Raw genomic sequence first — 15,100 nt, forward strand, 5'->3', positions numbered from 1 at the left:
TAAAGATATTTACAATGCAATGAAAATGTTTTATTTCAAATAAATGCTGTTCTTTTTAAACTTTCTATTCATCAAAATATCATGGGAAAAAAATCAGAAAATGTTAAATAGCACAACAGTTTTTAACTCTTTCTCCGCCAGCGTTTTATTTAAAAGGGGTCATTTGATGCGATTTCATGTTTTCCTTTTCCTTTAGTGTGTTATGTAGCTGTTAGACACTATTTATTAGACACTAGTGTCTTTTGTAATTGTTACTAGTTACTATTCTTATTTTACTAGTCACAACTGCTTTTTTAACTCGTCTAATGTTATGACTAGTCAGAACGGCCACTGTAGAGTTCAATTAAAAAATCTTACTAGTAAAATAAAAAATCTTACTGGTAACATTTGGAATAAATACTAGTATCTAATAAATAGGTGCTAGTATCTATTGAATAAGTACTAGTAGTTAATTAATAAGTAGCCTACTAGTATCTAATTAATAGGTACTAGTATCTAATAAATAAGTAGGCTACTAGTACCAATTTAAAGGTGCTCTAAGCGATGTCGGGTGACATCACTTCTTGTTGACGTTTAAAGTATTGTCAAACAAAACGAAGGCTAGCTAGACCCTCCCTCCTGCTGATCCGCGCACTAACCCCCCAAACCCCACCCCCAAACCCTTCTTATCGGTTATTGGCTGGAACAGTTTGTTATGTTTCGTGATGCGGGTTAGCCCAGTTTGTTTTTGTTGCCGTTTGTGGAGCCTGGGGTGTCTGCAGAGACCGTGTTTTTTACAGTGTGTTCATGGGACAGGCAGCTAGCGGATAGTGAGGAGATGTTTGTTGTATGTGACAAAAAATGTTTTGGCCTAAAAAACGTGTGACATCGCTTTGAACACCTTTAATAGGCACTAGAATCTAATGAATAAGCACTAGTATCTTTTAAAAGGGTATAGTAGTATCTAAGAATAGGCACTAGTAAAGAATAAGCATTTGTAGCTAATGAATAAGTACTAGTACTTAATGGAATAGATACTAGTATCTAAAAAGTACTAGTAGCATGAAAATATAGATTAGTAGGTTTGAAACGGCTTTACTAAAACGGCTTGCCATACTCATAGCGCGACGTGTACAAAGACAGTATAAGTAATTATAATCAGTAATTATGTCCCCAATGAAACAAAACCTTACCAATCTGATACGATCTGGTCCAGTGGCGCTTGCAAAGTTGATCGATCAGCTTGGTCATCTGCATTTTCCGGATCAGATTCGGGCTCGAATTGATAAGGTAGTGCTTACATTATTACCTGTCATTATTGCTTTGGGAGCTGATGTTCCAAATATGGTAACGAACGTGACATATCCGTCACACGCTTAAGGTTTTTGGGCCAATCACAATGCACTGGATCACTGGCCAATCAGAGCACACCGCGCTTTTCAGAACGATGAGCTTTGTAAAAATCTATGCATTTCAGAAAGGTGGGGCATAGAGTAGCAACAATAATGTACAGTATGTGTAAAATAATGACCTTTTTAACCTAAAACCGCGTAAACACATTGCATTAACACAAATACACAAAATAATGTTCTTTTTTAGAACCATCATTTGACCCCTTTAAGTTTCAAGCCAGCGCCAGCATTTTTGATAATTGTCACAAAAATATCATACCACCCAGAAGATTTATTTTTTGTATGAATACCGAAACATACAATAAATAAAAAAAAGAACAGAGCCTCTGCTTTAAAAAATAAAATAAAAAACAACACTAGAATGTAGGTAACATTCTTTTTTTGTGTTCTTAACATTGTGTTATAAATTATGGAAAATTCTGTCAATGGCGGGGAAAGAATTAGCATTGATATTAATAAGAAATGTTTCTTGAGCAGTAAATCAGCATAGTAGAATGATTTTTGAAGGATCACTTGACACTGAAGACTGCTCAAAATTCAGCTTCAGTATATTTTAAATGTAAGTCCTTGATTATAACATTCTGTAAGGTATGTTTTCGCCCACCTATAGAGCACACACGCATCCAAGGACACCTATACTACACACACACACACACACACACACACACACACACACACACGTAAACACAAGCACACACACTCATATTTTACTGTCATGGACTTTGACTGTTATAATATAAAGAACTGTCCACAGACGAGCAGCAATATAAAATCAGGAGAGTGTTCAAGGATGCACTGTAGATGACAGACAAAACGAAGTTGTTTTTTATGATTGTAAAGAGTGAGCAGTGTGTGTGTTGGTGTCAGTGCGTGGTGTGTGTAGCCACTGCAGCATATGATGAATGTGTTTTGAACATGAAAATAGATTGCCTACTTCATATCACTAGGGAGACAAAAAAAAGCAGGGAATTTGAAAGAAGTATGTGACGGACAGCTCCGAGTACAGAAAAGGTGCAAGAGAAACAGAAAAGAAAAGATACAAGGATGAAAGTAAAATGGTTACAGGCTCGTGTTCTTTTTTGTTTTTTTGTTCCACTACTACAGCAAACAAGGCTGCCTGCATGAGATTACAAAACAATCCAACAGCGCGAGAGACTGACAATTACCATTTAAACGTGCACTAAAGAAAAAAGAAAAAAAAACTTGGATGCATAAGTTATTTGTAGCCTACTACGTTTATGGTGCCTTTTATTATTTAAAAATAAATGAATAGAAATAAATAAATAATTGAAAAAATATATAATTTTTTTAATACTTATTATGTATATGTGCACTGCCGTTCAAAACTGTATAGTCAGTAAGATTTTTAATGTTTTTGATAGAAGTCTCTCGCGTTCACCAAGGCTGCATTTATTTGATAAAAAATACAGTAAAAACAGTAATATTGTGAAATATTACAATTTAAAATAACTGTTTCCTATGGACGCTTGATTCCGCTGTGGGATATATGTTTATATTTCGCAAAATATATTATAAAATATAATTATTTTTTTCCTCAGATTTCTCAGTTTATCTCATAATTCTGTTTCTATAATAAACTCGTAAATAAAAAAGTCATAATTTCCTTTTTTTCTTATTTGGACATGAGCTTCCTTTCTATCCATCCTATTATAATATATTTTTGAATATATCTCTCAAGAAATGTCTTTAAAGACACATTTCTTATTTTAATCAATGTTGAAAACTGTTAATGTTAATTGCTTAAAATATTAAATGTTTAATATTTCTGTGGAAACCATGATACACTTTTAAAATGATTCTATGAGTTTTAAAGAACAGCATTTATTTGAAATAGATTTTTTTTGTAACATTATATGTCACCATTGTCACTTTTGATTACTTTAATATATCATTAAAATAAATAATAGTTTTATTCAGCAAAGGAATACTTCACCCAAAAATTTAACATTTGTCATAATTTACTGACTCTCAAGTTGATCCAAACCTGTATGAGTTTCTTTCTTCGGTTGAACACAAAAGAAGATATTTTGAAGAATGATGGTAACCAGACAGTTAATGGTAGCCATTGATTTAAAGTATATTTAGTTGGCTGCCATCAACTGTACTGTCAAACAGGTTTGGAACAACTTGAGGGCTAGTAAATGATGGGGGAAAAAATCATTTTTGAATGAACTATCCCTTTAAAAAAAAATTACTGACCCCAAACTTTTGAATGGCAGTGTATATAAATAATGAATTATTCCTAACATGGGCTTCTCCTTCTCTATTCATTTTGTAGGTTAATTCTTTTGGCTCGAATTTTCATGGGATTCACAGGAGCTAATTATGGACCGGCCTAGGGAAAGACGTTCACATACACACTCACAGAGGACTGTGCATATCCACATCAGTGTTAATTAAACAATACCATCGCATCACTGTGATTAAAATGTGTCGGGATGGGAGTAACTTAAAGCTGGAGAATGAAGAAAATCTCTGTCTTTTTCTTTTTCACACATAGAAACACATTTGCACCTCTCCTGAAACCCACACAGATTCTCTTACAATGAAGATGTGACATTCTTGAGAGCCAAATTATGAACATTTTTACAGAGCTAATCAAAGAAAAGTATGTAAATACAGCAGGAGGCTTTAAGATTTACCAACACCATTCAGAGTGTGTGGGAGTGTGAGAAATCATGCACGTCTGCATGTGTGTCCATTTTTTTAGCACAGTATGCAGCATGTCATCAGCAAATTGAATGTCCAGATGATATGAACAAAATCGTGCATGGAATACTGTATCCCGCAATGCAATTCACTCATCTTCCATTTCCAGTGCCATAATAAATAAAATAATACTATTTTAAAGTCCCCCTGTGGTGTAAATCAAGCTTTTAATGTTGTATTTGTCTATGTGGTGTTTTTAATGTGCTTTTAGACAAACCATGTGCAAATTCATGAGTCAACATCATTACTGAGTATTTTCTCCTTAAAACTGCAGTGAACCAAAGACAGTCTCAAAAACACGATTTGAAATCGCTGGTGTTTCTGACGTCACAAGCTACCTTGTAACCAATCACATCAAGAGGGGGGTGGGCTTTTATTAACAATGAACTAGCAGGGGAGTCTCGAGAAATGGCAGGTTATACCGGTATATTTTTTGTCGATATGGAAAATTTTAGCAATATAGCAGGTGAATTATGAATATGATGTATATATCAATGCTATGATTAAATATATGGCGTTGTTGTTCAAAGCGTTATTACTAATACTGATTTTAAGAAGGAAGCTGTCTGACTCTGAGATGGTGAATGGGAACATGGTTTGTGTAACATTAGCAACACATTATTAGGTGTTTGATAACGTAGTCAAGCAAAAGGCTAATCATATTAATTACCGTCATACGTCCGACGTTGTAAAGAGCGATATCATTGTGCAGCGTTTACCTCGGTAAACCGAGTGAATCTCTGAGCTGGCGGGAGTGAGTGGAGGCGGGGCTAATTAGCATATTAATAAATCCGCGTTTACTAAGTGAAGCAAGGGTTTAACATTCAAGCTATCTAAAGGCATGAAGATTTTTTTTTAGAGGAAAAATGTTTAAATATGTCATTTTGGTGATCAAAGATGAGTTTTAAGGGATACAATTATTGACTACAGTGGGACGTTAAAAAATATTATTCACCATATGGTACAGTTCAGTGTGCATTAAGCACTACGCAGCACTTTGTTTTATTCATATCTGGCTTTATTTAGGTTTCTCTATGTGGTAGAGTGTGCAGACATTGGTTTGTGAAGGTCTGTGTGACACTCACTCTACGGGAGGGCTGATATCATCTGGTTTGGTCTCAAAGAAGCGGAGAACTTCCTCGCTCTGTGAAATCTGGGGAGGAAGCCGGACCAGCGCCTGACAAGACAGAAAGAACATGAAACCGGACAATCAAAACATCAAGACACCCACCCAGAAACACAACAGACTAATAAATACACAACTATACCAAATGTTGTTTCCTTTGAAATCCAGGTAAGGAGATTTCGTCTAAGATGAACAAATTAAAACATCACCACAGACAAGGTTTTTTCAAGTGTGCATAATGAATAAATGTAAATGTAAAAACCTCAAGGAGTTTTTATTTTTACTAAAACAATTCTAGAAAGAAAGAAAACACTACTTGATTTTAGTTTAAAATACTTTAATGGCATTCTAAAGACGCCATTTTGCTTCAACAAACTGCATAAATGTTTGTCTAACTAATTCATTCTGTGTTCCAACTGCTTTCAAAGCTCTCAAACATGATTTTTGAAAATTAGCGAAAGAACAGAGGAAAATAAAAAGGAAAGAGAGAGAGGGAGAGAGAGAGAGAGAGACAACTCCTCTGAAGAATCCCTGGAGTAAACGCTGTTGTTTATTTATCTTTGAAGAACACAATGCAATTAAATGGAGATCTAATTAAAGCTTTCAGGAAAAAGCTGGTAAACATTCTACATTTAAGCCCTTCAAAGATCTCTCTCTCTCTCTCTCTTTCTCTCTCTCTCTCTCTCTCTCTCTCTCTCTCTCTCTCTCTCTCTCTCTCTCTCTCTCTCTCTCTCTCTCTCTCTCTCTCTCTCTCTCTCTCTCTCTCTCTCATGGAAGGATGTTGATGGGATCTACAGTGGAAGGACAGAGGAAATCTGGAGGAAGTTAGTTATCAAATTGTCATATAAGCAACTGTCACATAATTAAAGGTTGATTTAAATAAATGTTAAACTAGGGCTGTAAATTTAGTCCTTTAATTTAGTGTGATTACATGTTTTTATTCAAAATTGAACTAAAATAAAATAAAACTATAGACATGCCCCCTGAACCTTTCATAAAGTAAACTCCATTAAGGATATGTACAACCAAAAATGCACCTTCATTTCTTTTTTTCTTTTTTTTTTGCCAATTAATATGCAGTCTTTATCAAAAAAGTCTTTGAGTTGTCTTTATTTAGGGGCATTTCTAATAAAATATTTACATATGAAGCTAATTAGAAATGTATTGTATTCATTGTTTAATCGATTGACTTTATAAATGGGCATCTGAAGATTAATTCTATGTTCTATTTTTTTAAAGTGTAGTTTTAATGTCCTTTGTGTGGATGTCATGGAGATTGTTGTCACAACAGTAGTCTTTCCAAGACATCCCATAATGCTGCCTATCTCACTATCTCAGCTCAGTTTAACAGCTGCTCTCCACTAGTGTGTGTGTGTGTGTGTGTGTGTGTGTGTGTGTGTGTGTGTGTGTGTGTGTGTGTGTGTGTGTGTGTGTGTGTGTGTGTGTGTGTGTGTGTGTGTGTGTGTGTGTGTGTGTCTGTGTGTGTGTGTCTGTGTGTTTGTTTACATCCACTGTTAAAAAAGTGGGCTCTATTCCATCAGGAAGGAGGGGGAAGGAAAGAAAACGAGACAAGACACTTGAAGGGAAAAGATAAAGAGAGGGAGAAATAGAGAGGAGGAACAAACAAGTCGTTAAAATCCCACAAACTAATCTTAAGGGTGTTATTCAGTAACCTATAGCTATTGCAAAGTAAACATGACAGCGGACAAGAATAAATGCAAGTGTCTGTTTGGTGTAATAGCATTATCATATTTCAACAAGATGGCAGATATTCTCTGATAATTAGGCAAATTCACTCTCAAAACTTGACGTGGAACATGTAGTTCAGGGTCAAATGTTTGGTTTGCGGGGATCTGACAACACTATTTAAGGCTTGAAACCCACTAGAGGAAGTCGAAACAAAAGGTCAATGAGTCTTGAAGGTTCTAAATAGTTTCAATACAATATTTTATATAAAATGTTAGATGTAATTTATTAAACAAGTTGGTCAGTGTATGCATATTAGAAAGCCGTTCTAACTGCTTTTTTAAAAGAAAATGAAAAGAGCCTATATAATTACAACAGTTGACCACCCTAAAATACATTGTATGCCATTAATACTGGTTTATATATATATATATATATATATATATATATATATATATATATATATATATATATATAATAATTTTGTATAATTATTATATATAATGTTATAAATATATTATATATAATGTTTCAGTAGCTGTTAAGTAAAAAAAATTAAATAAAAAGTACTTATCCTTTTTGAATGGATTTTAAATTAGTTATTTTAGGTAATTCTTCTTTGAGCAGCAGGAATGTAGTCCAAAGAATATCAGTACAGAACAAAAAGGGGCTTAATATTGAACCCTGAGGAACGCCAATGCCATAGCCACACTCTTAATGATTTTCTTAACATCATGTGCTGAACACACACGTGTGTGAGCAACACTTTCCGATGACAACATGTAACACACACTGTGTTTTTCAAAGGAAAAGGCTTATAAATAACCTCTCACAGTTTAATGGTTTTCTACATAAAGTAATACAGCTTACACATAATTGATAAGAAAACAAATTAGGACAAAACACAAAAGCACAGACAAAGAGGAAGGAAGGAAGCGAAAAAGCAACTTACTCTGCAATAGTCGTCAATAAAGCGTAGTCTTTTCATGGCTACGTCTCTCACATGACTTCGTCGGAATAGGATTTTGCCTTTAAAATAAAAGGTACAGTCAAATATGTGTTCTACTTCACAAGACCATGTAACTTGTAAGCATCATGAAAAATAAGCAAATGAGGGCTCAACAATAAGAGATTTTTATCATGTTTGTATGTTTAAATTAAAATATTCAGTCTACTGTGATACATTTAAAAAATGTTGCTCATTTACATATGCCAGCTTCAAGAAATTTGTTGACATTGGAAGAATAATTTGAAAGACAGTTTGGAAAGCAGTTAGAATGCATTGGAAAATTATACACACATCTGTTGCATTGTATTCCATTGCTTTCCAGAAGTAATTTTATTCTGCCACAAAGTAACATTACTGCCTTTTGAAAATATAACAAAAAATGAGAAAAATAATATATATATATTTTTTTTGTTACGTAAAATATTATATAAAAGGATATACACACAAATATGCACATATAAAAATATAAAAAAATAATAATAAATATTAATAAAAAAAAAGTACTGGCCCAACTGGAAAAAATGTTCATTGTTGAGCCCTGCTCAATATAAGCAAAGCCCAAAGCATTTTAGAATAACCCATCAGACAGTGTTCAGAAACATGAGCAGCTCCTGAAGAGAGACGCCATGTGTTCTTCTTGAGATCTGGAACATCTTAATCAGATTCAGACATTTGGAGGAGATAAGATCACCACGTAGCACCAAACTCCAGCTGTCACGCTCTCCTGTCTCAAGCTGTTTATTCTCAAGTAAAAACTGAGAGATACTCAGCAACTTGCAGAATGATTTCCTTATGAAACAAACATTTATAAAACAACTGTATATTCACCATCATCTGTTCATTCTCATATTGTAGAATCACTGTATGTGCTCCTGCCTCATCATCATCCTCAAAAAAAAAAATGACGTAAAGACCTGGGGCCTCATTTATAAAACTTTGCGTAGGTTTTGCGTCAGAAGTGGCGTACGGATGAAACATAGGACGTGCGTACGCACAGAAATATTCGGATTTATAAAACCGTGCGCATGCACATCCTACGCATTTTTCCCTTAATAAATCACAACCAATTCTAAATATAGCGCAGCTTTTACGGCTTCATGTCACGCCCATAGTTGCCCATAAATAGTCCGTGAAACGCCCACAAGTTAATATTCATCGATTGCGAAAGCATGGTGAACACAGAGAGGAAATCAAAAAAACATAACTTCACTCAATGTGAATTAGAAGTTATCGTGGCGAAGTGGAAAAGAGGAGAAAAATGTTGTTTGGAGGGCACAGTGTGGGCATTACTAATGCCAAAAAGGCACTTGAGTGGCAAATGGTTGCAGACGCCGTAAATGCTGTAGCCTCAGAACATCGGACTGTGGCCGAAATAAAAAAGAAATGGTCGGACATTTGCCTCATTTGCCAGCAAGTCTTTTGCTGTCTGAAGATGCGTTCACTCCGAATCCTTCCATTTTCCACATCTTCTAAGAGCGCAAGATCAGCCATTGTGCGTCATTACGCATTGTGATGGGGCATTTTATTTCCATCCATTTAATTGCATCCATTTAATTTTAATATATTAAAATTGCGGTTATAATCTACTTGGAAATGGGAAATAGTTCAGCGCAAATGTAATTTCTAGCAGTTTTCTGAATGTTTGAGACATACGTCATACGTTATTTTATCTAAAATAAAACAAACTAATGGCATATGCATGAATACCATAATTCCGTAGCTGATGAAGACATTTTTACTAAAACAACTTTCCCCAGTGGACAAATAATCTATCTATCTATCTATCTATCTATCTATCTATCTATCTATCTATCTATCTATCTATCTATCTATCTATCTATCTATCTCCCTAATTATCTATCTATCTATCTGACTGACTATCTAATTGCATCTATATCTGCTCCGCCAGACGGACACATTGGCGAGAATATCAGTTTTGTACATTATTTTGTTCTGTTTACCATCTTATTTATGAGGATAAATTGTATAACATGCCAATATTATTGCAGAACATATTTCACTTTTCTTTTGCAAATAGGCCCTATGTGTTAATTTGCATTTCTGTTGCAGATCGATTAAACGGGTGTTCGTGTAGGCTGTTAATTGTAAGACTTGCTTTGTGAAGCTTCGTTTTATTTATGAGAGGCAGTATTGCCATTTATTTTACACAACGGTGTACAGTTTCACACACTTTCACGTGTTTCTTCCATCTGCCGACGGTGTCGCCATTTCTCATTTCACCCGTTTTTGTGCGTACGCCTGGGTCAGAGCTTGCGTGAAGGACCGCACATTTTACCGTCAAGTTTGCTTTTTATAAATACCAATTATTGCGTAGAGAGCGGCGTACGCCTTCTTTTGTGCGTACGCAACGTTTATAAATGAGGCCCCTGATGAGGTCAAAGCATGAGGGTATCTAAAAGTTGCTTTATAAAGTTTTCAAGATATAAACCATTAAACTCAAGGAAAATGGACCTAAAATACTGAGGAAAATATGGCAAAGTTTATAGAAGGCTTGATATATATCCTCAGGTATAAAATATGAATATGCCTTTTAACAAAAGAAAATCATTACAAAATGATTGCTAGTGCATTGATGTAATCTGTGTATTGATAAAAATCTGATCTGTCCCTCTTTACTGTCCCGGTGGAGTTCAATAATCAGACCGCAATTAAATGGAGACGATGCATAGATTTAATGGTTTGACACTTGACACCCTAAAATTCCCTTACAATGGCTGCAAATGGTTTTATAATCCACTTAATATTATAGTAATCCAACCAATTACATTGCATTTCAGTAAACAATTCAATGGAGCCAGTGATAATCTGAGTTTGTGTGTTCATACTGAAGGATGTGAAAACAAACAGAGTATCAGAGGGACTGCTGGATGACAATACATTTCCAGGGAACAGAGCAGCCGCGTCAGCAAGGAAAACGTGTTTCGAGCTCCTCTTTTTCTTCTTATTGATGGCTCTTGTTCTCAGGGAATGGTGCTGCTCATCTCAGTGACTCGTGTGCCTGTTTCCAGCATGTGTGTGTGTGTGTAAGTCAAGAACAGAAGCACGACCCTGTCCCAGCATAACCATGACTTATTGTGGACAGATCTGCTGACACTATGTATTTATAGGTCTGTGTATTTGTGTGTGTGCAGAGGAGAGGAAGGGGAGGACAAATTCCTCCCAAAATCACCTGGAAGAAAAGGGATAATCCGTTTTTTGGGATCTTTCTGCCCTCCCTCGATTGGGAACTTGTCAAGAATCTGCATCTGTGGGAAGACACCAGAAACACAAAATGTAAACGACAAACTAGATGATAATAGACACCATCAACTCATAATAAAACCATCAATAGTACAAAAGAGCACTATTTAGATGCATAACATTTAATAATAAAAAATAGTAATATATGAAAAATGCTACATGGAGAATTTTTTAACGATTTAACGAATTAAGTGTTGAATCAGAGTTTAGAAACGATTCACTGACAGTTTAAAATGATTCACAAAAATAAAATGCAACATACTACACTCTTAAAAAATAAAGGTTTCAAAAGGGTTTTATTTCCTGCAGTGATGCCAAAGATGAACCATTTATGGTCCCTTATGGAACTTTTCAGTGAACAGTTCTTAAAAGAACCCAATTATTTTGTTTGCTTCACTTTCCGTCGCTTTCCAAAAAATGTTGCCTTATAGGGATTTGAAGTACAAACAGCTGCAGATTATTTCTAAGGATCCCACAAACAAATGTAAATCTCAGTTCTAAGAATTAAAAAAATTAGTTCTAAGAAAACAACTACTGGAAACCATTAACAGAAGCTGGAAGATTCAACATGAGCTGCTCCCATGCAAATGTGACCGTGTAAGAGCTCTGACTGGAAACTACCGGTGGGCTGTGCTCATTAGTAAGAAACATTTACAAGAACTGAGGGATTGCGTAAAGTTTAGAAGAAGCTGTTGTGGGAACCAAATTGCTGACCATTACAAAGAACAAAAATATTAGGCAAAGATTACGAGGTTAAAGAAACTCTAAATAAAAACGAGTAATAATAACGTCTTTCCACATAAAAATGAAAAGCTTTGGGTATATAATTAAAAATAAAATATACTAATAAATTCAGCGGGGATGCTAGTTTAATTCCAGACTTTTCCTGAGCCCACTTGTTTCCAGCCAATAGAATCTTTGGAGCAGTGGTAATTTTGACTATTTAGATGTAATACCTCTTTAAAACGTTTTTTTATTTTTTTTTTATAGTCTTTAGATTTAGAACTTTTAAAATCTTTAGTTAAAAAAAAAGGGAAGTTTCATAAACACTTTTTGTTATTCTGGTTGAAACTCTCTACACATCCTGATAGCGATCAATAATAGAAGTGGTCTAAATATTAAAACATTGTGGATATCTCTTTTGTGGAAGTCTCAGGACCAAAAAATTTTCGTCCAGTCATTGCATTCGGTCCAGCTCAGACTCGGATTTATATCAATATAACAGTTGTGCTGCTTAAAATTTTTGTGGATATTGTGAGAGTTTTTTTTTTTTCAGGATTCTTTGATGAAAATACCATTTCCTGCCAATTTTGATCAATTTAAAATGTCCTTGCTGAATAAAAATATTAATTCCATTCCATTGCACTGACCCCAAACTTTTGAACGGTAGTGTACAGTGCAACATGCAATTCACAAATTAATTAATCAGTTGGCACAGTAAATTTTAATGAGACAATCGACCAATTGTTAAATCAGACTGAATTGAGCACAGGAGTTACTGGTCTGTATCACAGATGTAATTAGTTACTGACTTACTCAATGAATAGGCTTAAAGTATTTGCTCACTCACTGAACCGAATGTTAAGATGTCTAATTCAAAATTACCCAAGTAATATACTGTGTTATGAGTAGGCTACTTTCGAAACCTTAGGCCGTAAGTCCACCAAATCGTTTTTTCACGCAGCTGGCGTAAAATTCCAATTGTTTTCAATGGGAGCGCCGCGTTTTTTAAACGCCATGAGCGTAACGAGGTGCTGAGCGTGTATTTAACGCTCAAGCGCTGAGCGCCCGGCGTTTTTTACTGGTCGCCGAGAGTTGAAAAATTTTCAACTTTGTGTAAAACGCTGCGCTCATCACTGTCACTTTTTACACAGCCGTCCAATCACATTGGAGGAGGGGCGGGACAAATACCACACTGACCAACTGTCACAACATTCTTTCTGTACAACAACGTCGACCAGCAGAGCTAACCGAACAAAATGGATAAAAAATAAATTTGTAGTATGAAACAAATTATCTGCGAAATCAGTTACAAGTAAACTGTGCTGCGGATATTCTGTATCATAGCAACGAATCGTCTCAACTGAAAAAAACGGCGCTGTCAAAACGCTCTCAAGCGCCCACAGCTAGGCGTTTTCAGCAGAGCGCCTAACGTTTTCAGACGGCTAAAAACGCTTTGGTGGACACACGGCCTTAAATCTTAAAAATGCCCATTTACAAGCCAAGCTAAATTTCAGTGAAATTAGTCAACTCACTAACCAACTCAAAAAGAAAAAAAAATGATGCAGGAAACATTGTTTGATTCTTTACAATTAAAAAATCAGATTATTTAAATTTAGAATCTTTAGTTCTAAATAAAAAAAAAAGACAAAAAGGGGGGGGAAGCTACACGAAATATAGTTTGGAGGCTCTATTTCTCTTTGCTATCTTAATAGGCTTTTACTGTCTTTCCCACAAAGCCTGTCAGAATGTATGTTCTCCAGGTACAACAAGGTCAGACTGTGGAGCCAGGACACACCAGATGTGCAGTGTCTCTCACTGTTTCTCACTGCTGGTCCTGTTGATCTCCCCCAGAACCCTCTTGCTCATGCTTTAGCATGAATCCGTGGCAGTGAGTAATTAAAATCTGAGCCTGAATCTGTAATTGAGGGCATCAAACACACATGCAGCTAACCTCTGTGTTTATATATGTGTGGGTCACTGGCGCACACTAATAGGGTTGTGAGGATCTGGGTCAAATCAGATGGCATGAAGAATTGGAGGCTAAAAACGGATCACGTCTCACAGATGTAAAACATATTTCGTTTCCCAGACCCTGAACTTATAATAATGATAATATCGCATCATTTGTGCTTTTCGCAGAATATCTGAGACACTATCAACCATAGAGCAGCAGAATGTATGTCTATGTTACTTTTAAACAGTCAGCAGATCTTGTTTATTGTTTACACTACCAGTGAAAAGTTTGGTGAAATTCTGCTTAAAACTTCTGTGGAAACCGTGATATACTGCCATTTAAAAGTTTGGGGTAATGTGTTAAATTTATCAAATGTCAGTAACATCGAATTATACAAATAAATACAAAATATTTATTTATCAAATAAATGCTGTTGAACTTTCTATTCATAAAAACAAATCCGGAAAATCTGGAGAATTTTTTTTTATTTTGAATTTTTTTTTTCATGAGCAGCAAATTTTAGAATGATTTCTTCAGGATCATGTGACAATGAAGACTGGAGTAATAATGCTGAAAATGTAGTTTTGCATCACATGAATAAATGATATTTTAAAATATATTCAAATTGAAAAAAACTGTTGATTTAAATTGTAATAATATTTCACAACATTACTGTTTTTACTGTATTTTTGTTTAAATAAATGCATCTTTAGAGAGCATTAGAGACTTCTTTTTAAAAAATATTAATGATTCCAAACTTTTCAACGGCAGTGTAGAATATTTTCAAAGTTTATCAGGTGTTTGTACACAAATGTGACTATTAGAATAGGATGTGTTCCAGATATACTTTTTGACCCTGTTTGAGAGCAAATTCAAGAGGATGCATATTTACACTATATACATAAAACAGTGGCCTAAGTGTTGATCAGCGTTTAACCAGAGAGAAATAAATAAATAAATAAAATAACTTGTATGTAGAACTCTGGAGGTTGTGGAGAAGGAATACAAGACATTCCCTGTTCTGTGTGAAGAGCAAAACAGAGGAGGAAAAAAAATCATGCAAAAATCAAGATACAGAGATAAAGAGAGATGAGGATTGTACAAGAAAAGACAATGAGAAATGGAAATATATACATGAAATGACAGTGAGCAGGAGAAGAGGATGGGAGAGAAGAGGAAAAATAAAGATATGAGTGAGAACAGACAGAACGAGGAGAAGT

The 15,100-nt window shown here is 35.0% G+C and overlaps 1 protein-coding gene across 8 annotated transcripts in view; it reads right to left on the reverse strand.

Moving 5' to 3' along the window:
- The window catches only part of sh3pxd2aa (SH3 and PX domains 2Aa), a 131,555-nt gene that overhangs the window by 73,418 nt on the left and 43,037 nt on the right, over positions 1 to 15,100 (reverse strand). For all 8 annotated transcript variants that reach the window (XM_077246257.1, XM_077246252.1, XM_077246255.1 and 5 more), the window contains exons 3-5: positions 11,133 to 11,208; positions 7,886 to 7,962; positions 5,207 to 5,298 (exon numbers count right to left, since the gene is read on the reverse strand). In XM_077246257.1, coding sequence (XP_077102372.1) covers positions 5,207 to 5,298; positions 7,886 to 7,962; positions 11,133 to 11,208 — 245 coding nt within the window. The remainder of the gene's footprint in view (positions 1 to 5,206; positions 5,299 to 7,885; positions 7,963 to 11,132; positions 11,209 to 15,100) is intronic.

Source organism: Siphateles boraxobius, unplaced genomic scaffold (genome assembly GCF_051911475.1).
Source record: "Siphateles boraxobius isolate OS27281-9 unplaced genomic scaffold, OSU_SipBor_1 29, whole genome shotgun sequence".
In the NCBI taxonomy this organism is placed as follows: Eukaryota; Metazoa; Chordata; class Actinopteri; order Cypriniformes; family Leuciscidae; genus Siphateles; species Siphateles boraxobius.